This window comes from Myotis lucifugus, unplaced genomic scaffold (assembly GCF_000147115.1).
Source record: "Myotis lucifugus unplaced genomic scaffold, Myoluc2.0 scaffold_349, whole genome shotgun sequence".
Classification (NCBI taxonomy): domain Eukaryota; kingdom Metazoa; phylum Chordata; class Mammalia; order Chiroptera; family Vespertilionidae; genus Myotis; species Myotis lucifugus.
The window spans coordinates 87,792-114,860 of NW_005871397.1; the positions used below are offsets into that span (position 1 = coordinate 87,792).

Sequence of the window (27,069 nt, forward strand, 5' to 3'; positions counted from 1 at the left end):
TTTTACAAAAGATATTAAAAGCAGTGAGAGATTGATCAACACCCCTATGGAAAATGATCCCTAGTGAAAAACAGACTTAAATGGGCATTTCACAAAGGAAAGACAATTTTGACTTTTCTAAGGTTTCGGGAAGAGAGATGTTCATTTCCCAATAATTGGAGAATATTCAGCATAAAAATATGTTACCATATTTTCACACATCACATTAACAGACATGGAAAATAATTCAAAATGTGTGAGGTTGTTGGGAAGACTAATAACACGGAAAAAAGGTTCATGATATGAGGAATGAAAACACTAAGTTACAAAATGATGTCCTATCTTTGAAAAATATTCCCATGATTGCCCAGCTGGTATGTCAGTTGGTTGAGTGTCAACCTATGAACCAACCAGGAGGGCATGGTCCCATTCCCCATCAGGGCGCATGCCTGGGTTGCAGGCTTGATCTCCAGTAGGTGGCGTGCAGGGGGCAGCTGTTTGATGTTTCTCTCTCATTGATCTTTCTTTCCCTCTCCCTTCCTCTCTCTGAAATCAATAAAAACATAAGTTAATAGTACTTATGGTTGGGTGGTGGGATTATATATGATTTCTATTTTTCTCATGACATTAATCTGTAGTTTCTAAAATGTCTACAATAAATATATTTTAGTTTTGTCCTAGAATGAAGAGAACATAGAGGATATTACCTTTCCCCTCTTTCACAAAGTCTCCACCATCTCCTGTATGTAATTTCATGTCAGGTGTCATTGTTTCTGAATTACATTTGCTGGTGAGAACATTTGATTTATAAGGGAAACCACCAGATAAAACTTATTCTAGTCACATTCACTCTTCTGACTCCAGCTGTTTTCTAGAATAATAAGCAGTGCGGGTCTGATTCAAGCTTTATTCCGTTCCATTTCCTGTCGATCACATCTGCTAAGGTCTCATGCCGGTAGGTCTTCATTAAATATTCCTTAATTTATTTCTCTAAAATCTGCTTTGTTCCATTGAAGGCCTTTCTGAATGAGGAAGATGAGCACAATTACATTTCTGTTAGCAAAACGAACTTACAAAATTTCAACTCTATGGAGGGTAGGTAATAACAAAATACCTCCAGGAAAGACAATACCATTGACTTCACCTGCATGCCATTTCAAATACTTCTGTGTTATCACTGAGCTGACATCAAAAGCCACTTATCTGAGACACAAAACTTTAAAAATAGTCTGAGAAGATACAGTTTAATACTTAAAAGATTTGTGTTGGCTGGTTTTAGTATGTACTTCCTGGCAACAGATTCCCTTTTAAGACATAATAAAACTAAACATTTTTGTTAGTGTTTCATAAGAAAAAAGAAGGGAACATTTTCTCCATCCTTTTAGCGTGGGTATATTTTTAGATGAAGATAAGGAAAGAAATACGAATCCTCATGACATTCAGTGGAGAGTTTGTTTTGCCTAGGGAATCAAGTTTTCTTATCAGAGGTCCTGAGTATCTTTGTAGAGGTGTGGAATGCTAGAGTCCCACAGTGGTCATTGAAGTTGTAATTAATTAATTCTATGTGAAGTTAGAGTCCCAGCATAAAAATATTTTCATAATGCATCTGTACACAACTTGGTCTATTTTCTTTTAATATACTTTGGATTTAATCAAGTTAGATTAAGTCTCTCATTAATTGCTGGTAATTTTATTTGCCACCTTTGTTTATGCTACCAGGCCCACATGATGTTGAACATGGTCATTTCAGAATACTGTAGATTGGTCATGTTCTGAAGATATTAGGAATCAGCAGAAAGAATCTTGAAATAGGTTCTTATCTAGGAATTGAGAACCTTCTGACCAATAAGTGTTTTTTTCCCCACCCACTAACTTGAATTATCTAATGTAAAGAGCAATGAAGGTGGTATTTAAAAAGTATAACAGACTTGTTTTTGAGATTACTTTGATATCTAGAAATGTATATGCCCTATGTAAGTATATGTTTTACTGCAACGATTATCTCAACTTTCTTTTGCTGTTCTGAAAGCTAAGCTGAAATTTTAGCTGAATTTTGCCATAAACATGTCAAAGCCTATCTCATGAGGATTAACCTCTGAAGAATTTCAGGGAATGAGGGAATCTCATTAAGTTCACGCCTGATCCCTTTACAGGACTGTGGACTCCTTGGAGACAAGAACCATGGAGTTTACATAGGACGTTTCATCATTTTGGTTGTAGTGCCTAGAAAAGTGCATGGCTGACATATTAGCCTTTTGGTATCTATTAAACAGATATGAGGAAAAGAGATCTCTGAACAGTGGAAATAGGTTTGACTAAATACGTCTTGTTAAGTTTCTATATTCTGCTCCCTGAAGACCATTGAGGTCATTAATTCCATTTATTTCTGCTTATTAACTACTAGAGGCCTGGTGCATGAAATTCATGCATGGAAGGGGAGGGGGGCTCTCAGCCCGGCCTGCACATTCTCAGAATCTGGGACCCCTTGGGGGATGTCCAACTGCCAGTCAGTCAGACATCCCTCTCACAATCCGGGACCACTGGCTCCTAACCGCTCGCCTGCCTGCCTGCCTGATTACCCCTAACCACTCTGCCTGCCTGCCTGGTCACCCCTAACCCCTCTGCCTGCCTGCCTGATCACCCCTAACCATTTGCCTGCCTGATCGCCCCTAACCCCTCTGCCTGCCTGCCTGATCACCCCTAACCATTTGCCTGCCTGATCGCCCCTAACCACTCTGCCTGCCTGCCTAATCCTCCCTAACTGCTTGCCTGCCTGCCTGATCGCCCCTAACCGCCTCTGTCTCGGTCCCCGTCGCCGCAGCTTCATCCCAAAGGACATCCAGAATGATGTCCGGAAGGTCGTTTGGCTGCCTGGTCTAATTAGCATATTATGCTTTTATTATTATAGAGTCTAAGGTAGATGGAAGTATGAGTTAAGTCTTAAGAAAGGCAGATATTTTGGCAGCCACGGGACAAACAAACCTGTAAAATTAGACATGAGCATTAAAAACAAGGAGGTCTTCAACTACTGGAAGACCACCTATGCAGAGGCTTCTGAAGACCCTGAAGGCACCGCTATATAGAGCACTTTGCAATGACTGGTGCTCAATGCATTGGTGCTGAAATCTCAGAGAAGGAAATGCATTTAGAATGCTGTATAAAGTACAGGAAAATTGAGAACACATTTATAATGCTTTCCATCCTGGATGAAATTGTTCGGGCACTTAAAGGAATTAATGAAGCTGTCTGGAAAAAAAAATAGGTTACTCAGAAGAACTTCCTTCCTATGAGTTTTGAAATTAACATACCTTGGCTATTTTTAAAAACAGATTTGACTTGTTCTAGTTCCCCTTTTATGTCTTCCTATTACAGTCTTGCAAGTGGCCATTTTAGGCTGACATGCTGTAGATTTTAATATGAACTGTAATAACTTTAGCATGCATAATAAAAGCTGTAATGAATTAACAGGAAATAACTAAGCATATATCACTTCTACAGCCAGTGTTTTTAAGATTATTACAGATATTCTGCATGTAAGAGAGGTATTATGTTATTCATTAATCCTATGTTCATTCCACAAACACATATTGAAAGTCTACTCTATGCCCGATACTTACTGTTTTAGGCCTATGCCATATCAATGAACAAAAGAGATATAAATTTCTCCTCTGACGGAGGCAGAAGAAAACAGAGCTAAAATACAAAAATAATTATACCTTATTAGAAAGGGACGTGAGTTCTATGAGAAATGAAACTGGAGGAAAATAGGGATTGCTGAGACAAGGCTGTGCAGAATGGAGTGAAGGAGGAGAGGGGTATTGAGAGGACATGGGGAGGCAGATAGCGAGACACTGGCGGCTATAATTATAACTAAGATGAGAGCCTTTAGAGATTTGGAATTGTGGAAATGTCAGGATCTAACTTAGGTTTTAACAGGACTAGGTGATTGTATTAGACGAGAGTGATGGTGGGAATGATGCCAAGTGGTGAGATTCTGGATATATTTTAAAGGCAGGGCCAACAGAATTTGCTGACTGACTGTATGGATTTTGAGGGAAGACAGGACCCTCTGATGACTCAAAGACTTTGGGGCTGAGGATCTAGAAGAATGAAGCTGCCATCAGCTGACAGGGCTCATCTGGGGGAGGGGACAGCAGGTTTTGGGGAGAGTACCAGGAGCTCAGTGTTCCACATGTTTCCATTTGGAGATAGGCTAGGCCAGTGGTTCTCAACCTTCCTAATGCCGCGACTCTTTAATACAGTTCCTCATGTTGTGGTGACCCCCAACCATAAAATTATTTTCGTTGCTACTTCATAACTGTAATTATGCTACTGTTATGAATCATAATGTAAGTATCTAATATACAGGATGTATTTTCATTGTTACAAATTGAACATAATTAAAGCATAGTGATTAATCACAAAACAATATGTAATTATATATGTGTTTTCCGATGGTCTTAGGCGACCCCTGTGAAAGGGTCGTTCGACCCTCAAAGGTTGAGAACCTGGGCTAGGCTGTCTAGTTGGCAGCCTAGTTGGATGAGTCTAGTTGGATGAGTCTGGACTTTGGGGAAGAGTTCTGAGCTGGAGAATAGTCACTTAAGGAAACCTGTAGACGTTCTCTTTAGATGGTCTTAGTTTTCTCAGTAAAACAGAAACAAGATCATCAGCAGGAAGGAAGCTGGGAGAAAGATACGCAGTTAGAGGAGAAGGTATGAAACAGTTGCCTGTTAAAATGGGAAAGTAAAGAGACTAGAAGTCCTATATAATTGCAGTTGGCATGTGCGGCCAACTTGTAGCTCATGGCTGGTAATTTAAAGTGATACTAACCAGGCACATTATGTGTTTCCCTGTAGGCACTTTCAACCCATAGGTATTGGAACGGAGTATATAGGGATTTGATAGAACTGATTTGAATATAGCTAGGGTAAGGGCTTTGCCAAGAAAGAAGTGAGAAAGGACCTAAGGGGTGGAGAGAATATACAAGGAAGTGACCACAGTGTTGACGATACATTTCTAAATGTGTGAGCGGGAGATGAGGCTGTGCAAGGAGGAGGGGCAGCGAGAGATAGTGGGCCAGTCGCTTACAGGTCCCCGTGGGACCCGATGATATTGAAGTCGGGCTGAAATGGATCATTTATTTACATGTACATTTTATTGTTATATATTGGATCATATTTCAAATACACGTAAAGAGCTTTCTAATGCATGCATCTAATGAGTGTTTGAAAATTAAATATTTGAATTTGTTAATTTATTTTTTCAAAGGAAGTATGCTTGCAGTATTTTTTCCCCCTGAATGACTTAAGTTCAGATATTTTATACTAGTCCTATTCTTCCTCCTAACCCTCACATTCCTTGGTAGGCTGCCAGAAGCTATGTGCCTTCTACCAACTTATTGCTCAAGTTTCTGCCTTATAGCAGAGCCTTCTACTGGCTGCGGAGGCTCTCACTCCAGCGGAGGTGTTTGGATCAGGCTTGGGTAACCATTGACCAAGCTGTGTCACTTGGGTGAGTTTCCCAATCACTCTGAGTCTCAATGTTTTCAACCTCAAATGGGGATAAAAACATGTACATTGTTGTCAGATTAAAATTATGTATATTTATCCCCAGCACAGGACTTTGCATGTCTTTTTAAAATTTATTTATTTTTATATTATTTTTTATTGATTAAGGTATTACAAATGTGTCTTTATCCCCCCATTGTCCCCTCATCCCCCCAGTCTTGCCCTCACCCTCACTCCTTGTTGTCTGCGTCCATTGCTTATGCTTATATGCATGCATACTGCATGTCTTTTTAAATGGTAGATACTGTTATGATCTCAGGTTTATTGAATTAATAATATTGTATTACAGTTGAATAACTGAATCTCAAAAACAGCTATTCTGTCATTTCAATAACGTAGATTTTAGGAGTATTCAGGATTACCAATGTCAGAACATATATGTTTATAATTTTCAGCTTTAAGAATAAACTATGACATATTGGCAAATTACCATGAGTATGGGTGAGATTTTTTTTTTTTTAGTTTCTAGTAACATGGAGAGACAACATACCACTGCGACATTTTCCCTGCCTTTTTGCTAGCTTAAACCAGTTTTGAGCCTAAGCATTAGCAAAAGGTCAATTGGAGGTATGATCCCTGTAAGAAAAAGCTGAGATATGTTGAAAAAAAGAGGTAATAAAGCTTTCAGTGTCTGAATGGACACATAAATACTTAATTCTCACACAAGAAAATTGAAAAATCTCTTTCTATTTAATGTATTTTGGAAACATTAAGAAGAGATAAACTTTTCCCAGTAGAAAGCAATGCATCTAGATACCACAGTCATATTTTATACCTCTGTCTTCTTTAAAAATAAACACGCTCTGTTTGAAAGCTCTAAACTGACTCTTCATCAGCAATGAAATAAAACACATTGCGGTGGAGGGTGTCTTCCCTCAGCCTGAGTGCGAGGCTGCTTCTGTGATGCAGAATAGAACTGTGTCTTTAGGTTCTGTGTCCCCAGCATCAACCATAGCGTTTGGTGTTCAGGTCTAGTTTGCTGAGCGAATTGGGACTGAGTGAGCTTGGTTTGGGCACTCTTTTCTAAAGATGCATGAGGGCTATGTGCTTGATTAGAGCTGGCCTTTTCCCATGAGCGTCCTGTAACTGTTTATCTTCTTTCCCAAAGATTGTGTGGGGTGAAGAAAAACACTTCTTTTCCTTTTATAGGCAGCATAAAAATAATCACTAAGGGAGCCGTGCCAACATGTCACCTTGGCACCTGATGCAATAAGAAACCAGCAAAGATTTCAGGTGATCTTACTGCCACCTTACTGCTTATTACCTGTCAGATAAGGAATCAGCTTCTTATAGAGAGCTGGAGAAGTAGGTCTGGCGTGACCCAGATTGGAACAAGCTTTGGTTTTTTCTGTGTTTCAGAGATGTACAGGCCAAGAAAACTTTCACATCCCAAGTCTACTGTGAAAAATTTCTTATCTTATAGCTATAACATCTCTCTCTCTCTCTTTTTATTGACCCCGATAGGTAAATTCTCTTTCTTCCTAGGTTTGGGGTATATAGGAACTTTGATATTTTTGTTAGAGTTTTCTCATCTTGTTTGAGAAAAAGGTTACAAGTCTGTCAAGGCCAGGACCCACTGTTCTCCATTGTTCTCCCTTGCCAAACTTTTGGAAATGTTGGCTGAAACTGATTTGTAATTGTATTAAATCTGCTGAGTCCATCCCGAAGGCCTCATCAGCCATTGCTGGGTATTTTTGTGTGTAAACTAGACTTTCGCTATATTAGTTAATTCTAGCCTTAGATGAGAGGGTCTGCTTGTATCTGTCAAGTCATCGGTACATGGCCTCGGTCTATACACTCAAAGAAGAAAGACTGACCAATAATACCAGTGACATCTAACTAAATCTTCATTCTTAATTTCAACTTTACATATTGAAAGAAATTTACATAGCCGAGTTCTCGAAGCATGTTCCAAGGACCAACTTGAGCACTAACCTGGAAACTTGTTAGAAATGCAGATTCTTTTTTTTTTTTAAAGATTTTTAAAAATTGATTTTTAGAGAGAGAGGAAGGGAGAGGGAAACAGAGAGAGAAACATCAATATGAGAGCAAAACATCCATTTGGCTGCCTCCTATATGCCCTCCACGGGGGGTTGAGCCCGCAACCTGAGCATGTGCCCTGACTGGGAATTGAACCTGGCAACCCCAGGTGCACAGGATGACAACCAACAACCGAGCCACATCAGGAAGGAAAGAAATCCAGCTTCTTGAGCCCCACCCAGATCTGCTGAGTCAGCAGCATGGGGGGGTGCTTCAGCACATTCCGATGAATATGGGAATTTGACAGCCACAAACAGAGCGTCTTGAAGCGACTACACACAAGAATGTTTTTCTCTTTTAGACAAGTGAGCTCATATATGTACATTTCAGGTTGTGTGTTGGCTGATGATGACCTCATCAATGTTTAAATAGTAACTGGGCTTAAGGGAATTCATTATCCCATATTTACCTTTGATGATCTGTCCTGCTACAAAGTTTCCATTAAGCATTCATTGAGGGAAACAGTGTTTTGAGCTCTGTCTGCTTTCAAGTACAATTGTACACAAGAAGGAACATAGTATCTGTTATTTTAGGTGCACTCTGTTATAGATTATAGCTTTTAATATCTTCTAGAAAAATATAGTTATTTTAAATGACTATAATAAAAATGTAGGTTATGAATTAGAAATAATCTAATTTAAATGATCATATTTGACTATTTGAAATTTTATGTATAAATGGAATTGTGTAATTGGGAAGGCATGACTTTGGAGTCAAATATTGCATGCCCAGAGTTATACTCTTTGACCTTTTATTTCTTCCTCTGAAACTAGGAAGTAAAACTTCATACCATGTTGTGAAGATTAAATTAAATGGCATGTGAAATGTATTTTGTAAGCAGTAATTATTATGAAAGTGTTATATGTACTTATTTTCTAGCAACGTTTGGCTTGTGTTTCTTTATTTCTAATTTTAATTGATCTTATGTCTTAAAATTGATAGCTTATAGATTTTAGAACTTTAATTACAAGTTTTGTTCAGCTTCTGTGAGTCAGTGGGATATTGGATCATGTAGCATCATGCACACATAATGCACAGGGCAGCATTAGACTGGTTCATAGCTATTAATTAAAACTTCTTCCTTTAAAACTTGAAAATTAAATTTTAAAAATTATAATTCAATACATTTCATTGTAACAAAAAAAGAAAAGTTAAAAAGCTCCTCCTATTCCTTTTTCTTTTTCTTTTTTGGGATACCTAATAGATTGTAGCAATTCACACTCCCATTGCCAGAGTTATATTTAATTTGCTAAATTTTATTGAGGTTTTCCATCAATATTCATAAGTGAAAGTGATTTATAATTTTCTTGTGCCAATTATAAAGAGATTTACACATGCATATTTTTAGAACATAATTGATATTTCTGTGATGGTGATTAATGATTACTTGCAATGAAACTTTTTCCCCCTACTATATAATTGCCTTATTGTGAAATAGTATTGCAGGTTGGATGTATATAGCATTTGGTTTATATTAATTTCATATTCAGTCCCTCTCTTCCAGTTTAAACCTGTATGTTAAGAATATTTTTTTAAACCTAGTTGGTTGTTTGTAATTGGTGGTTGTTCTTTCCTTAAAAAATATATTTTTATTATTGATTTCAGAGAGGAAGGGAGAGGGGGAGAGATAGAAACATCAATGATGAGAGAGTATCATTGATTGGCTGCCTCCTGCATGCCTCACACTGGGGATGGAGCCCACAACCTGGGCATGTGCCCTGACCGGGAATCGAACAGTGACCTGGTTGATAGGTTGAACCTCAACCACTGAGCCACACCAGCCAGGCTGTGTTAAGAATCTTGATCTTGGTCATATGAATTAACTTTTACATTCTAGACAAAATGCTAATGTCAGTTAATTAAAGCAAGGGGTCCAGAGACAGGTGTCCTTTGTCACTGCATTTCTGGGTAATATTGAACATCAGGTTGTCATGCTCAGCCCAGGAACATGCAGGCTTTTTCATAGAGTTAATCGTTAATGGTATTTTCCATCACTAACCAGCAGGAATTTTGCTGTAATTCAAATTTCCACACAGTAGTAGTTGCTCTTAAACTAAAATGAAGTTAAGAATGGAGATTTTAATAAAAACCTAGGTAAACTATATTTTATTTTTCAATGAAATGCTAAATCTCCCTGCCTGTAAGGAGAGCAGCTCACTGGGGAGTAGAGTATCAAGACCTAAGCATTCTTTCTGGTTCTATGTGATGATAATTGAACTTGTTTCGTGTGTGTGTGTGTGTGTGTGTGTGTGTGTGTGTGTGTGTGTGTTTTAAATTTGTTGTTAATTCTCAAGGTAGGGTTCCAATCAGTGGCATAATATTAGGTCAAGTAAAGCATGGAACCATTTGTTTATTATCAGAAACCATGACAAATCAGCTCCTTGTGGAGTGGGCTAAATCTTAGAATTATGAATGATATTCTTGAAAAATCTTAAAAATGTTCCTTAGAGCTTTTGTCTACTGGGTGGCTCTGCTTACCCATGGGAACAGTTGATAGAGGGTTTTGCTATCTTTAGCTAATTGGTTGCCTGGCAGACTCTGCAATTAAAGAGGTAGTATGGGAAAAGGAAACAAAAACACCTCGTTTCCTCTTTCATGTCTCAGCGTGGCTTTCCTTCCATTAGAAGCAGGAGTAAGTTTGAGAAAACACAAGTACAGTAGTCCCCCCTTATCTGCTGGAGATACGTTCCAAGACTCCCAGTAGATTCCAGAAGCCAAAGATAGTACTGAATCCTAAATATACTGTGTCATTAATCATCTCACTTTGGCCAAGCATGAGACTCTCTGGAGTCTGGGAAGGAATTAGAGAAGGTCCCTGACCTTGAAGAATGAAGCTACCTGAAGCACACGGTAGCAAGTGCCAGTGATGGAGCCATGCCCAGGTTTTAATGGGAGCAGAGCCGGGAGTACCTTACTGTAGCTCCTGTGTGGATCCTCAGTCTCTCCCACTCCAAGGTCAAGCTAAAACAGTCTAGAACTGTGGTTGGCAAACTGCGGCTCACGAGCCACATGCGGCTCTTTGGCCCCTTGAGTGTGGCTCTTCCTAAGCCTTAGGAGTACCCTTATTAAGTTAATAACAATGTACCTACCTATATAGTTTAAGTTTAAGAAATTTGGCTCTCAAAAGAAATTTCAATTGTTGTACTGTTGATATTTGGCTCTGTTGACTAATGAGTTTGCCGACCACTGGAAGATGAATAGGGGCTGTTGTGGTGAGTGGGTGATATGATTGACCAGCCCTCTGGAAAGAGAGGGCAGCATTTCCAAAGGTGCAGGTTATAGGCTGTGCTTTGCAACCTCCCAGACATGTCATCTGGGTACTAATTAAACCCCACATTCATGCTCCTGAATCAGAATCTCCAGGGGAGGGGCCTAGGAGACTGTAATTAGCAGAGGGCCCCAGGACTAGTGGAATATAGTTTGTTCATGATCATAATTGGAATGAAATTTGAAGAAGATGGTGGAGGATGAGATCAGATGGTATGAAGGTTATCTATAAACTAGAGGCCCATTGCATGGGATTTGTGCACTGGTGGGGGACGTGGCCTGTGGGGATCGGCCCTCTGTGTGAGTGCTGCTCATTCCGGTCAGCCGAGCGGCTGTGGACCCACCCTCTGAGTGGCTGCTCTGTGGCCCGGCATCTTCCGTTGAGCTGGAGCACTTGCCTTTCCAGAGGACCCGGTCAGGGCTGGGACCAGGGACAATAGCACTGAGAGGTGGTGGAGTAGGCCTCAGTCCCATGGCGGCAACAAACCTGCCTCCCAGCCTCCGGGGTCAGCTCTGCGAGCCTGGCAGCAGCAGTACTATGTAGCCTGCGGGTGTCCGGAGGAGGTGGCAGGGAGTGAGGAGGAGGATCCTGGGGCAAGGAAGTGACGATCACAGCCTGGGTTCCTGCCCATCAGCCCGGGGTTCACAGCGGGAGCAGCTGGTCATCACGGTCAGCCAAGCGGTGCTCCCATTGTGGTAACGCACTGACCACCAGGGGGCAGCTCCTGCGTTTAGCGTCTGCCCCTGGTGGTCAGTGCGCATCATAGCGACTGGTCGACTGGTCATTCTGGTCATTCTGCCGTTCGATTGCTGGGCTTTTATTATATACGATATAAAAGCCTAAGTGACCATTCGACCGTCCGACTGGTAGCTATGACATGCAATGACCACCAGGGGGCAGACGCTCAAAGCAGGAGCTACCAAGCTGTGGTGACTTGGCAGCTGCAGTTCTCGGGTGACACACCCGGAACCAGAGAGGAGGGAGCCCAATTCTGGGATGTGTCATCGGAGAACCACCCTCTTGTAATCTGGACCCCTCGGGAGATGTCGGAAAGCTGGTTTCAGCCCGATCCCCGCAGGCCAGGCTGAGGGACCCCACCAGTGCATGAATCCATGCACCGGGCCTCTAGTTTTATTATATTTATTAGAGGCTCAGCGCATGAAATTGTGCACAGGTAGGGTCCTTAAGCCTAGCCTGCGATCAGGCCCATCTTCTGCCCGCTCGCCAGTCCCCAGTCCTGCCCTGTCCTCCCCACCAGCCAGCCGGTTCCCCTCCCTTTCCCTGGGTCCTGCCCTGCTGCCACTGCCAGCCAGCCGGTTCCCCTCGCCGGCCCCCCACCTCATAGCGACTGGTTGAGCGGTCATTCCGGTTGTTACGCTTATGGTCACTGGCCTTTTATTATATAGGACTAGAGGCCCAGTGCATGAAATTTGTGCATGGGAAGGGTCCCTAGGCCTGGCCGGTGATCAGGGCTGATTGGGGCCTTCTGGCTGCTGGCCGGGGCCTTCTTTTCGTTCCGCGCTGCCCCCTGGTGGTCTGCACACATCATAGCAAGCGGCCAAACTCCTGGTCGGTTGAACTCCCGAGGAGACAATTTGCATAGTAGCCTTTTATTACATAGGTTAGTCATGCCTGTCTTTTATGATTTGTTTTCTATTTGTATCCTACTTAAAACTGGTTACTTCTCAGGTATCAACAATGACACTGAACTGAGCATTTACTTAGACTTGGGCAACTTCATTTAATTTGAAATCAATCTGTCGAAAGTTTGGACCTCAGACCAATTTACTGGGTTTCAAACCTTGACTTATTTATGACCTGAGAAATAGCCAAAGAGGAGAGCAGGAATTAGAGCATTGTCATCCATAGTGTGCCCAAGACTCTTAATGTTATGTTATTTTATTCATTAGCAAGCTGAGGCCCAGAGGTTAATTACATAGGTCAGAGATCTAATGAGTGATGCAACTGCCATTTGAGTCTTGGTCTATAGAGCAGGGGAATTTGATTCCTCAGAATGGTGAGCAGGGTGCTCATTCACTCAATTAAAATAGGTGAAATAGAAAATACAGGATTAGGGGCAGGGGCTACAGTGAAAAAGCTTCTGACATTTGTTACTATGTGAAAATTTGTGTCCAACATCCTGTTGTTTTATTTTTAAGAAAATCTAATTATCAATATTTTATGTGAATTTATCTCCATTTTTAAATGTCCTGTATTAAAAAAATATATTAAAAACAATGTGTTTGCCAACATCATGGTGCAAAATACATCATTAGATAGAATTTTACTACTAGTTTGTAGCCTTGAGATTAAATAATCTCTAAAGTCTAAGCTTTTAAATATCATGATTCTTGCTTGATGAGGTATGACTTACTCTGATTTGCTTTCCTTTCATATCATGAAGAAATTTTCCTGAATATCCATGTGAAATGTTATTAATACTAGAACCTTCTCTAAGTACTAATATACTTTTAACTTTGCTGGGGCATGTGGGGAAAGAGTAAAAGGCTATAGGCTCCTACTCTGGGAGATATGGTAAGTAAAGTGCTGTCTTCCCCTGAGCCTTCTAGTCCAACTGCTGTCTTTGAGTGCCTTTTATCCATTGTGGAGCCACACGTAATAGTGTCTTTCAAGAGTGTGAATAGCAGCATATCAGTGAATCTTGAAACCAATTCAGTGCATCTTGACCAGTATTAAAATGAGAGAGAGAGAGAGACTGAAAGAGTTACTGTAGAATAGAAAATGCATGCATTGCAAGTAATAAGAGTAAGAAATTGTTTTGTAGGCTTTTTTTTCCAGCTATATATGTATGTATGTATGTCTATGTCTATGTTCCAGGTTCTCCATAGAATATCATAGACTGTATTTCCCACTGGCTGGCAGTTACCAAATTTTGAAAGCACTGAGCTGGAGTGCTAAGTAGATCCGTGGTCATTCCTGCATAATATAAGATGGTTTAAATTCTTAGCTGGAACCTTGAAAGGATGTTTTCCACATGCTAGTTACCTGCACTCCTAGTCTTTTTTTCTTCTATTCCTTGAAAGCACTAGCACCTTTTCTCTCTTGTGTAGATCAGTCCCTTGATCCCATCATCACTTATTAGGAAAAGAGTAGCAGTGATGAAGGGAGGGAGAGTCGTTACAGGACGACAAGCCACCTGGCCTTGGAGAGTAGGACAGAGACTCGATGGCTGAGGGTGGATGCTGAGGAGGGCAGTGAGCCAGGGGGAAGGAGAAGGCAATATACCAGTAGATAAAGCACCTAATATAAGTGTAAGGACATTGAAAAGGTACACAGGAAAGCGGACCGAGGGAAACTTGGGCAATAAAATGTCTTCCAGTCATAGATTTGTCTCTTTGGAACGGAGTGAATGGGAAAAAAGAAGTTCTTGAGTATGTCTATGGAGTGAAAAGCTGATTGTTTTTGTAAACCAGTGAGTATTTTTTTTCTAGTGTGAGGTTGTTAGTTAAATACACCACAAATTACCAGAAGTTAACATCACCCATGTCTCATATTTTTAAAAATATTTCTAACTTTTCATTCTCAAGAAATTGTATTCTGAAATTTAAAAATCTAGGTAGAATCTAGATTGTTGTATGAGATTGTGGACAATAGAGGAATACACACTCCTCTGTCTTAATATGAATTTACAAAGTGCTCACTTAATGCTGAAGATACAATAGTTCTGTGACTTTAAGCAAAAAGATGCATTAACAAAACCACTTTTACCACAGGCTAATTCATATAAACAAGAGTTAAGTTCCTATGGCATCTCATCAACATTATAACAATTGAACTAAATGTTATTGGAGGACCTGCTGTAATTACAAGTAAAAACTTCTCTTTTAAAGTTTCCAGAAATTATATAAATTGTACTGATTTCACTCTTCTAAAAACTTTGAGGTTTGTCATAATGGTCACCTACTGTGCATGAGGTGAAATGCATGAAAAGCACTGAGTGCTTTTATTAAGTATTTTACATTCTTATTGGTTCATTGATAAAGCACGAGGTAGTTCTGGGGGAGATGTATGAATGCGCTATGAACTATCTTAATAACTCAAGCTGCATTGGAGGTTAAGCCTTATAGGACATTTGGTCTTGTCAGAACCACCCACTGGTCCATGTCAAAAGGTCCTTGATCCATGATGGTATTTTGTATGTATTAATTCTGTAAACCAAAAGTAGAAATAAATGATATGAGCTATTTGAACCCAGGATGTCTTCTAAGTGTGGACATTTTGGACAGGATCAAATATCAAGGACCATTTGGCCTGGACCAAATATGCTTCTAGATATTTCTGATGAGACCAAATTTCAAGAACCTTTGGCATGGACCTAATATCTCCATGGGTGTTTTGGGCAGGACCAAATATCCACTAATCTAGGTGAACAAGCTATTTTTTTTTTAACTGAAGTGAAAAAAACAGGCTTTTCAATCACTTCAGAGGAACACTTTAAAAACATTATGTTGAAAAGATATTGAGAATTGTTTTGGCCAGTCAGTGTTTATAGATTTAGCTCTCTCTGAACAGATATTTTAGAGAGCAAACTCCAAAGGACAGAATTTGATAAGGATAGAACTATTATTTTTTCTTGTTTTCAATATTAGTATAAAACTGGTAAGACTGACTTTAAGGATATTTTCTTATTATTCAATAGAGGCTGTGTACAGTGTGGGGCAAAAGTAGGTTTACAGTTGTTCATATGGAAAGTAATATAATAATTAATAAATAATAATAATACTACAAGAATAAACTCTGTTTTGCATACTCACAACTGTAAACCTACTTTTGCCTATCCTGTATTGTGGGTCCAATATCCAAATACACACATTTGGAAGCTCTTGCATTTTTCCCATTAAAAGTAACTTTCTGCTCTTATTTATTTTTTTAATATTTTGCTTTAGATCATATAACTTTTAAAGATCTGATGGGATTTTAGAAAATTATTATTTGTAATTCAACTTGTCTATAAATGCAGTGTTGAAGTAATTCTATCTAATTAATCTCTTGGATTGCTTAAAGACCAATGTATCATAAACAAATGTATTAACAAGAATGGATTGTTAAAAACATGGATTCAATAACTACTAGAATATAATTGGGCCAAATCTTCTAATGCTGCTAGGTAATGACTTATGGTTTCAGATCCATGAAAGCTGGATACAATTTTCATGTTCTTAGGGGGAAACTATTAATTCCTGATTAATATAACACTTTAGAGAAAAGAATCAATAGACGTGGTTTAAACTTAGAATGTAGTTTAGGAATGAAGCACGCTTAAAGAATTTGCCCAAACTACATCAGTGCCTTGAATACTATTCTGCACCTCGGGTTGCATTTATGTATTTACACGCCTGTCACCTTCCCTAGACCCTAGCTCCTGCAAAAGGGGATCTAGGACTGAATCACGTCTGTATTTCTAGCCTAGTATAGTTTCTAGCCCATAACCTCAATTTTCTCTAGGTGCAGTCGTAGGCCATCCGAGTCAGATTCATCTGGGGAGTCTTGTTAACAGTTCAGATGACCAGAACACGCCCACAGATTTACTAAATAAGTCTCCAGAGGTGAGCTCCAATCCAAGATGATAAGTACATGCAATGGGACTGATAGAGCAAGGATAGAAACCAAGGCCTCCAGACCCTGCCCTCCACACATTGCTCATTTGCTGACATGTTCGTTAGCTACCCAAGGAATTTTCATTGGGCATCTACTAAGTGCCAGCTAATCCAGATGTGAAGATAAATGAGACACATGGACAGTTAAAAGCAGAAACTGTTGAGTTAGAAAGATTTGGTTTGAATCAGCCTTACTAACCATATGAATTTCAGCAAGTTACTTTACTTCTGTAAGCCTGTTTCCTCTTTTGCAAAATAGAAATAATAGCTGTGTTATCAGATTGATGTTAATATTAAGTAAGACGATGCATATAAAGTGCTTTGCAAAGTGCTTGGAATATAGTGTACTCTTAATAATGCTAACTCCTCCCCCTGCCCCCAGTTAATGAGCTCACATTCCAGGCAGGGCTGAATTCTTGGAAAATAAGAAAAACTTGGAAATAAGAAAGAGATTATATAAGAGTTAAATTTTGATCTCCAGTGGGGGGTGTGTAGGAGGCAGCCAATCAATGATTCTCTCTCATTGTTGATGTTTCTGTCTCTCTCTCTCCCTCTCCCTTCCTCTCTGAAATCAATAAAAATATCCTATATAATAAAAGGCTAATATGCAAATTGACCGAATGGCTAATGACTGGTCGCTATGACGCACACTGACCACCAGGGGGCAGGCGCTCAATGCAGGAGCTTCCCCCTGGTGGTCAGTGTGCTCCTATGGGGAGCGGGCCTAAGCTGTCAGTCAGACATCCCCTGAGGACTCCCAGACTGCGAGGATTTTGTGCACCAGACCTCTAGTGTGTGTGTGTGTGTGTGTGTGTGTGTGTGTGTATACATATATATATGATATATATATATATATATATATATATATATATGAGTTATATGAGTTATATGAGTTATATGAGTTATATATATATATATACATATATATATGAGTTAGATTTTGTTTTATTACAAACCACCCTAAACTTGGTGATGTAACTTTTAGTAACTCACAATATGTTGGGTTGAGCTCTGTTGAGCTCTGTTCTAGCTTGTGTCTTCTGGGCACACTCATGTTAGTGGCCAGCTGGTGGTCAGTGGCCTCACCCACATATTGACAGGAACAAAGGTGGTAAGTGGGTCATGTGCACTCACATCTAATAGACTAGCTTGGGCTCAGCACATGGTAGTGGCCACAGGGCTCTCAAGAGCAGTGGGAGTCCCCTGAGCAAGCACATTTGAAACCTCTACTCATGTCACGTTCACTAGTGTTTCATTAGCCAAGCAAAGAACGTGTCAAGTCCAGATTCAATGAGTAGAGAGACTCCCCGACTTGCTGGGTGAAGGAGTGTGCATGAGGGAAGGAAAGACTTGTGGCCATTTTTATAATCTTCATAGAAAGGGTTTTAATAACTACTTATATCAAGCTTTATGCTGGGTGCTTTACAAGGTATTCATTTAATCCTCCCAACGGTATCTGACATGTGTGGCATTCTCAATTCAAAGAAGAGAAAACTCACGATTGGATAAATTAAGAGATTTGTGTGCATTTGACCTAAATTGTTTGCTTTAATTATGGCATGGCATTCTAGATGCTGGCTCTTGTTTCTTAGGTGATCAGGTCAGCCCATGAGAAGGAGTATCCTTTATTTAATAAAGACTTTTGGTTACGATGAAGCTGTCAATACTGGTCTTACTTTCCCATTTATACCTTGAACCATTGGGTCATATATATATATTTGGTATAGAAAAAAATGTTAGCTTTACTATCCTTACTACTCTTTAAGACTTTTCAGAAGCTTATGAGGAGTGTTTTAGCGGGTTTTTGTTTGTTTTGCCAGATCACCTACCCAACCTGGATCTCACCGCATTTTGGACATGACTGAGCCTGTTCAATGGGCCCGATACCACTGGCAGCGGCTAATGGGCGGTCCGAACAGGGGCGAGGATGAGAGGCCGTACAGCTATTCCTCGCTGCTTGCTGCGGAAGCAAGTCCTCTCAGACCCCCAGACTGGCAGGCAGGCACCGGGTTGTGGTTCCCCACCTCCAGCCCTTCAAGGAAGAGTACGAGAAGTTCTCTGGAACCTACGTGAATAACCGAATACGAACGACAAAGTACACGCTTCTGAATTTTGTGCCAAGAAATTTATTTGAACAATTTCACAGGTACTTTTAGTTTGGGGGAAAATAACTTTGATTGTTTTTGTCATTCTAGATCAGTGGTTCTCAACCTGTGGGTCATGACCCCTTTGGGGATCAAACGACCCTTTCACAGGGGTCGCCTAAGACCATCGGAAAACACATATATAATTACATATTGTTTACAGTAGCAAAATTACAGTTATGAAGTAGCAACGAAAATAATTTTATGGTTGGGGGTCACCAAAACATGAGGAACTATATTAAAGGGTCACGGCATTAGGAAGGTTGAGAACCACTGTTCTAGATGATATAAAAGATTTTTCACATTCATAACATTGTATGTTACTTAGGCTGAGACTTGTGACGTGATCTTTGACGATTCTGGTAGGGTCTGTTGTGGAATGATGTCCGCTTACATTCACATAGCACATTGCAGTTGACAACATGCTTTCTCTTGACCAGAGAAGACATTGTTATCCTCATAGTATGGATCAGGAAACTAGGTTTGACATTGTGGGTTATCCAGTTCTTAGGTGAAACAATAAAATCCAGTTTAGTATCTGCTTATTGGCTCTCTCCTATGAAGTTAGGCCCTGAAGGAAATGCAAGTTTACATGGGGCTCCTTTCCTATGGGTTTGGTCATTCGGCAAGTGAAGCAAGATGTGCATACAAACAGTGAAAAGAGATAGTGGATGTGAAGAGTGTTACAAAGGGCTGCCTAGTAGGAGGGAAGCCTCCTAAAGAGAAATCATGCTGGTAGCTATGGCAGTAGAAGGGGAAGTGGTGTTTGAACTTAATCATGGAGGATGGTGAGATATGCAAGGCAGAGGTGTTGGCACAGCACGTGTCAGCTGGAGGAAGGGGAGTGCCAAGCAGTAGCACAGAAGATTTTCTTGAGGCCTGGGGAGTCATCCGTTCAGACTAACACAATGAAAGGCAAACTGAAGGCAGAGAGAACATTCAGGAAGATACTGTGTATGTCCTGGTGAGTTGTAAGGGAGAACTTATATCAATGTGGGAATGAAAAGAAAGATAATCTGTTGCAGAGACTATGGATTAGATATGAGAAATTAAGGAAAAATATGATGTGATCATGTTGAGCTGAGGTGACCAAAAGGATTAACAGAAAAATTAAAGACAGAAATAAAAAAGAAGCTTGGCTGGAAGATTATTTTGTTTTTGTAAATGTTGAGTTTGAGATGCTAATGGGAGTACAGAGATTCTCAACATTCAATATTCATTCTCATTACTCTCTCTATATGTGTTCCACATGCATTTATTGAACAGTGGATGGGTTTACAGTATACATGTGGCCCGGCTGGTGTGGCTCAGTTGGTGAGCATCGTCCCAGGCACCAATGCGTCACCAGTTCAATTTTGGTTGAGGCACATACCTAGGTTGCAAGCCTGATCCCCAGTCCAGTGCATATCGATTGATGTTTCTCTCTCATCGATGTTTCCCTCTCTCTCTCCTTTTCCTTTCCTCTCTCTCTAAAATCAATAAGAGTATATTTTAAAAAATAATAAAATAAAGTATACATGTGAATTTGTTAAATTAATGACTTTAAATGCTGTGGGTGTTTCTGTCTTTTATGGGGTTTGCACTCTACTGCACTTGATGGAATTCAACCCTGAACCTTGAAGAATTCAGGGCCAGTGCTGGAGATTTGGGTGCAGTCCACATGGAAATAATTTAAGCCAAACAAGTAGCGAAAGTTGTTAAGGAAGAAAATTTTCAGAGTAAAAGGAGTTGGAGGTTAGGAAGGAGAAAGGCGTGTAGATTATTTTGAAAAGTTTAACAGGGAAAATATGTGATAAAAATTCAAGGGGCTATGCAGCACTGAGGTTTTGTTTGTTTCTTTTACATTAAAGGGCCACTTGAATTTACCTTGCGGGCCAGTGGAGGAGTTTTTAAATATATAAAATGGAGGAAGTTCCTGAAAAAGTGGTTCTGAATAGCATCAAAGCAGAAATTTGGTCTCAAGGGGGAAAAAAAACACCTTTCAGGCTTTTCTACTTATTTTGAGCCTTGTTTGAATGTAAGGTTTGGCCATACAAATTAACTTCTGAAGGGTAGACGGTTGCATCATTTAACAAGTTATTTTTATAACCTATAACACTGAATTTCCTCTCAGTTTTTGAACTTTTGAAGAGAAAATAGTATTTCCTATTATGCTTTTTATCATGTGTCACACGACTCAAGATGGTCACACTCCAATATTTGCTGTTACATATTTAATACATACTATCATTTATTAAAGTATGCCTTGAGCTAGATGTTCACAGGAGTAATAAATTGTTGGTTCAGGTTTTTTAGATTTTGCTAGTTCTTTATTCTGTAGCATCTAAAATCAGCTAATAAACACTTGTAAGAAAACACCCGGAGGTTTTTGCGCCTCTGTTTGCTTTAGGCGTTTATGTGATTTGTTAACACCTCCTTGTGCGTGTTTGTTTGCAGAGCCGCCAATTTGTATTTCCTGTTTCTAGTGGTCCTGAACTGGGTGCCTTTGGTAGAGGCCTTCCAAAAGGAAATTACGATGCTGCCTCTGGTGGTGGTCCTTACAATTATCGCAATAAAAGATGGCTTGGAAGATTACCGAAAATACAAAATTGACAAGCAGATCAACAACTTATTAACCAAAGTTTACAGTAGGTAAGTGTAACAGGAACTGTCCTCAGGAATACACATGTACCATTTAGAAACTTACAGATTGTTACTTTTTTCCCCCTTAGGTGTGACCAGGACCTTTTTTGTGGTTGTGGTGGTGGTGGTGATATTTTCAACTAATATGTATTAAAGACCTACAGTGAATTTAATTCATAGGAAACAAAAGTGTGAGACGTTGTCAACCTAGGACACAAGCCTCTATAACTTCTAAGTGAAACTGAAAGAATAAAACTTAAAACCATTGAAGGAAAGCAAGCAGATAGGTTTTAATCCTAGATGATACCATTTGGGATTAGAAGAGGTTGGGGTATGAAAAATATGAATGGATATGGAGAACAAGATGGAATATGAAAAAGAGAAGACAAGCTGTCTGTGGAGAAAAGGGATTCTGTAAAATGGAGGAAAATGTTCTTTGGGGGCACAAAAGAGGCTAATAAAACCTTCCCACTGCAGCAACAGTTTAGGACTGTGTTAACCAGTATTTTTATTAAATGACTAATGGCCCAGTGCACGAATTTGTGCACATTGAAAAGAAATTAATTAGAATATCACTATTAATTTTAATTTTAATATCACTATTAATTTAATTAATTTAATATCACAAATTAATTTTAATATCACTATTCGCCCTTTCTCTATAATAGAAGTGTCAACCAAATTCATGATTGACAATGGCAGATGGAAACACATGCGTGTGATTGGCACCAGCGAGAGCTTTATATATATCGCGCATGCGCGAGTCAACTTAGCCTTTTATAGATATAGAATAAACTTGCTTAATTAGACCTGCCTCCTGATTTAGCTAAACTTTTTCCAGCCCAGTGAAGCACCCCAACTTCTCTTTCAGGTAATTGTCAGCAACACAGCAGTAAATATCAACACAAAGCAGATTCTTATTGTAGATCACACAGGGAGAACAAAGGGTAAAATGTTTAACTGCAGCAGTGTTTGACTATATTCTGTGCAGTGTGAAAACCTGAAGTCATTTTCAAGGTCCACCATTTCTTCTTTTCAGTCGGGTAAAGTTTCTAAGCTTTCTAAATCTCCATTTTCCAGCTAGTGGAAAGAAAATAGGATTCCACTGAGTCTCCTATCTACCTACTCCAGGACTTCTGTGAGGATCAAATGAGATGCACGAGAAAACGCTTCACAGACATTTGGTTAAAGTGTAAATGTTTCCACCTGGCTCTAAAGCAAGTTGTGTTCCTGGGCTGAAGAAACTCCAAGGAGGCTAGTCAATAGGGAGAGGAAGCAGGGTGTTGCTACGTGATGTCATTAGCCGGTGCCCACAGCGACCGTTTCCGGGCTGGCCATGGGGTCTCGGGAGGGCTGTCGCTCTGGGGTGGTGGCAGGGCCTGTGTCCCACTTGGGGGAAGCTGAGATTTGCGTTGTGGGCGCCAGGTCTGCGGTGCCATTTCTCTGTAAATGGGCCAGTGAGCGTCATGGCAGCTCCTGCATTGAGCATCTGCCCCCTGGAGGTCAGTGCGCATCATAGCAACCGGTCGGACAGTGGGAAGGACACTTAGCATAAATATATATAAATAAGTAGAGCTGTTAATATGGTGGTATAATGATTTTTTTAATGTTGTACCTAGGTATTTCATTTGTGTTTAATTACCCTTCCTTCTGCCACATGGGAGCTCTCTGAGAGCAGATGTTGTGTCTTGTGCACTTCTGGATCCTTGACACCTTGACCACAGGGTAGATGCAGAAATCACTTCATGTACGAATAAACCCATCAAATAGTAATTTTAATTTTATTCCAGATTTATACCCAAATAACTTAATGGTTCAAAATCTCACAGGAAAAAAAAGGAGCTGAAAAATGTGTTTTAGTAGCTAATGACTAAAATTTCAGGTAAAGTAAGTTGTGGAATTTAGGTTTTATAATTCTGTGGCTTTCCTTTTAGCATTTAATGGATTAAAATTCATTCTAATACTTTAAACATGCTTTAAATTATATAGTGAAGCTTAAAAAAACTGTTGTATATGTTTTTAGCTAGATAGTCTTTATAAACTTTCCTTTTTTTAATTTTAGGAAAGAAAAGAAATACCTCGATTGCTGCTGGAAAGATGTTACTGTTGGGGACTTTATTCGCCTTTCCTGTAACGAGGTCATTCCTGCAGATATGGTCTTACTCTTTTCCACGGATCCAGATGGGATCTGTCATATTGAGACTTCTGGGCTTGACGGAGAGAGCAATTTAAAACAGAGGCAGGTGGTTCGGGGATATGCAGAGCAGGTAAATAACATGTCGGCAGTTGGTGACATTAACATTTTCTTTTTAGAAAATGACTAAGCTTACTGTCACATGTATAGATAAAGAGATTTTAAATTTTATTTTTACCATTAAAAAATACAATCCCAGAAGGCTTAGTACAGCTCCAATATCAGTGGACGTACGCTATATTTTGTAGGTAATAGGATATAATGACTTTGGAGTTCAAGCATTTCAGTTAGGCAATCATATATTTTTTGGAACTGAATTAAAGGTACCTCACAGGATTATTTTGACTTTGGGTGGTGGGCAAACAATGCAACATACAGATGATGTATCATAGACTTTTATACTTGAAACCCATATAATTTTATTGACCAATGTCACCCCAATAAATTTAATTTAAAAAGAATTATTTTGCAATTTGGGAAATTATTTTGTAATAGAAATAGTCACCTTCTAATTTACATTTCTTAAGCGTAGACTTTATGCTATTGAAGCTGGAGACATAAATACATCATTGTTCCTAAAAATCTATAATTACGTATATACCAAGGCCGTTTAAGACTTTTGTAGCTTCTCATGCCACAGAGCTCCTAGACCTTTCACAGGCTGTGGTGAGGGAATCAAGAACTTTGAAGTTATATTCATTAGCATGAGTTTGAATGAAATCCAACTCTGCCATTTAATTACTGCGTGACTTTGAGCAACTCATGGAGATACTTTATGCATCAGTTTCTTTATCTTAAAATGGAAATAATGTCTCCTTCATAGCATTGTTGTGAGACTCAAGTGAAGTAATATATGTAAAAGCATCCTACAAAATGCCTAAATCGCAGTTTTCCTTCTCTTTCTCTAGAAGCACTTGAGATGAAGTATTTTAAAATGTAGTGGTCTTCTTTTAAATGAACACTATTGGGTCAGATTTTCTTCATCTTATACTTGTAAGCCAGAAAATATGTTAGCCAAAGAATAAATACCCCTATCTTTAGTAAATTTCAACACCTGATGTCAGATTGGGCCCATCTTTCAACCTATATATTTAGATCCACTGTGATTGATAGGCTGCTGAGCTTATTGTCATTGTCACTTTCGTAAGCATTCCTGTACCTGAGACACTTGTAAAAGTCTCGTACAACTTGGAATTTTATTACATACCACTAAATATCTACTTTGAGGGTGATGCCGGTTAATTAATCAAAACACTTCGGATTCAATTAAGGTTGAGCATTCTGCCATGACCTCGACTAATCCTGGCTCTAAATTTTGTCTTGTTTTGAGACCTTTAGCAAATTATTGATCCTCTTTGTGTCTTGCTCTCTTCATCTATTAATTAGACCTAATTATAGTACTACATGGGGCTAGGAAGAAGAAATTAACCAGTTAACTGCCAAAATATTTTGAATTTAATTATAAAAGGTCCGCCGCTTGTGTCTATAGACGCTTTTGGCATGCATATGGTTAATTAATATATTTAAAGTGTATAATATAGATTCCAGTGCATCAAAAGAACTCAAAAATATTATTAGCAAATCATATGATCATAACTCACGTTTTCCATATATATTAATATTTCACGAGCTGTATCAGTAGCATTTTTTGTTAGCCATAAAGCCTCGTAAAAATAAAAAAGGAAATGAGATAGGGTTGGCTTGGATGGTTCATAGTGAATCCATACCTATGTCTATAAAGGTATGGATTGGTAAAACTTTGCTTATTGCAAAGGTAAAACTTTGCTTATTGGTTTTATAAAACATTCTAAAATTACTGTTTTCTCCATTAGAGTATTTTGTAAGATATTGATGTCTAGCTCATTTTTTAACTTTTAAATAAAATTTGCTGGGATCAAATGCATATGTGCTCAAAGTCTTCACATATACATTTAGCATCAGAAAACATCTATATGGTCGAAGAACAACAACAGTGTTTTCATCTTTTCAGTGCCTTCTAGATAAAAGTGTTTACTATATGAGTAGAAGCTCTCTTCTGTAGAGTCCTGCATGGATTCCAGTACATGATTTGGACATTCCTGTCGCCTGCCTATGTCTATCAATGCTCTAGGACCATTCTGATCCAATTTATTCATTCATAATTATGCCTATACTTTTCTTCATTTGGGCAATTTGTAACATAAACTTTGTGGCAAGGAAGCCTTAGTTTTACCTTAAGAAATGGTGAAGGGAGAAACACTTAAATCTTAAGGGCTTAACCCTGAATCCTTCCTGTTTTATGATGTAAAATAATGTGTATAAATGTATATTTTAGGACTCTGAAGTTGATCCTGAGAAATTCTCCAGTAGGATAGAATGTGAAAGTCCAAACAATGACCTCAGCAGATTCCGAGGCTTCCTGTGAGTGATACATGGCTTACCTTTGTGGCTGTGAGTGGAATTGTGTGTTGCAATTATATTTAACACGAGATTAAACTTTATGTACTTATATCCAAGTTAAATTACTAATGGTCAATATCTTTAGACAACTTATAAATTTGGTAAATATTTATCTATGTATATTTTAAAAATAACAACAAAACCTTGTTCTTCAGCTAATCCTAGAATCTCAGTGGTGCAAGAATCTCTTACATAAGCTCCACATTAAGCCCAAGACATGCTAGTTGTTTGGAAGGAGGTGTTTGGACAGAACTGACAGCTGAAGTGACATGATAGGATGGTCCTGCAGTTAGAGAAGCACACGGACAGTCTGGTTGGCAAGAGTTAGCCAATGACTTGGAAACACATCAAGAAGAAGAATGATGACAGTGTTCATTCTGGAGACTTCTTGTGGTGTCCACATTCCTTTTGCATGAGCAGCTAGAATTTGGGGTCTTGCCTAATTTCATGCCTGGCTTATGCCACCTAAGTGCTTTATGCTCTGAGCCAAGTTATTTACTCTTTTAGTTTCTTTATTTTTAAAAGGAGACAATTTGGCCTACTTCATAGGGGTAATCTTGTGATAAAATGGTAGAGAAAAGTTCCCAACTTATTTTCTGAGACCAGAATTATCCTTATACCATTACCCAGATACCAAAATCATTCAAAAACATTTAAAGAAAGATCACTATCTCTCATGAACCATATATGCAAAAATTCTAACAAAATTATAGCAAATCACATCCAACAATATATAAAAAGGATAATACATCATGACCAGGTTTCGCATTTGAAAATCAAACTATGTGATTCACCATATTAAGAAACCATAATTAACAAAATAAAAAGGGAAGTCCCGGTGATCATTTCATAGATGTAGAAAAGTATCATTTCATAGATGTATAAAAAGTATTTGACAAAATTTAACTTTTGTTCTTGCAAACTGGAAATAGGGCACTTAAGAACCTATAGTTAGCATCGTACTTAATGGTAATAGACTATGTAAATGCTCTTTCCCTAAGATCAGGAACAAGACATAGATATTCACTTAACCATTTTTTTTTTCAAACTACAACTGGAGATTTTAGCTAGTGCAGTCAGACAAAAAAAGGAAATAAAAGACATAAAATAATAAAAAAGTAAAACTTTTATTCACAAATGGTGTGATGGTCTTTGTAGAAAAGCTGATAAAATCTATTTAAAAAAGGTACATGAA

General features: G+C 39.0%; 1 protein-coding gene across 1 annotated transcript in view; it reads left to right on the forward strand.

Annotated features, from left to right (window-relative positions):
• Nucleotides 1-913: 913 nt before the first annotated feature.
• The window catches only part of ATP10D (ATPase phospholipid transporting 10D (putative)), a 69,215-nt gene continuing 43,059 nt past the window's right edge, over nucleotides 914-27,069 (forward strand). Inside the window, 7 exon segments of the mRNA XM_023764794.1 lie at nucleotides 914-934; nucleotides 5,348-5,493; nucleotides 18,296-18,432; nucleotides 18,435-18,621; nucleotides 21,056-21,250; nucleotides 23,304-23,508; nucleotides 25,750-25,835. Of these exon segments, the coding sequence (XP_023620562.1) occupies nucleotides 929-934; nucleotides 5,348-5,493; nucleotides 18,296-18,432; nucleotides 18,435-18,621; nucleotides 21,056-21,250; nucleotides 23,304-23,508; nucleotides 25,750-25,835 (962 nt within the window). The 5' untranslated portion in view covers nucleotides 914-928.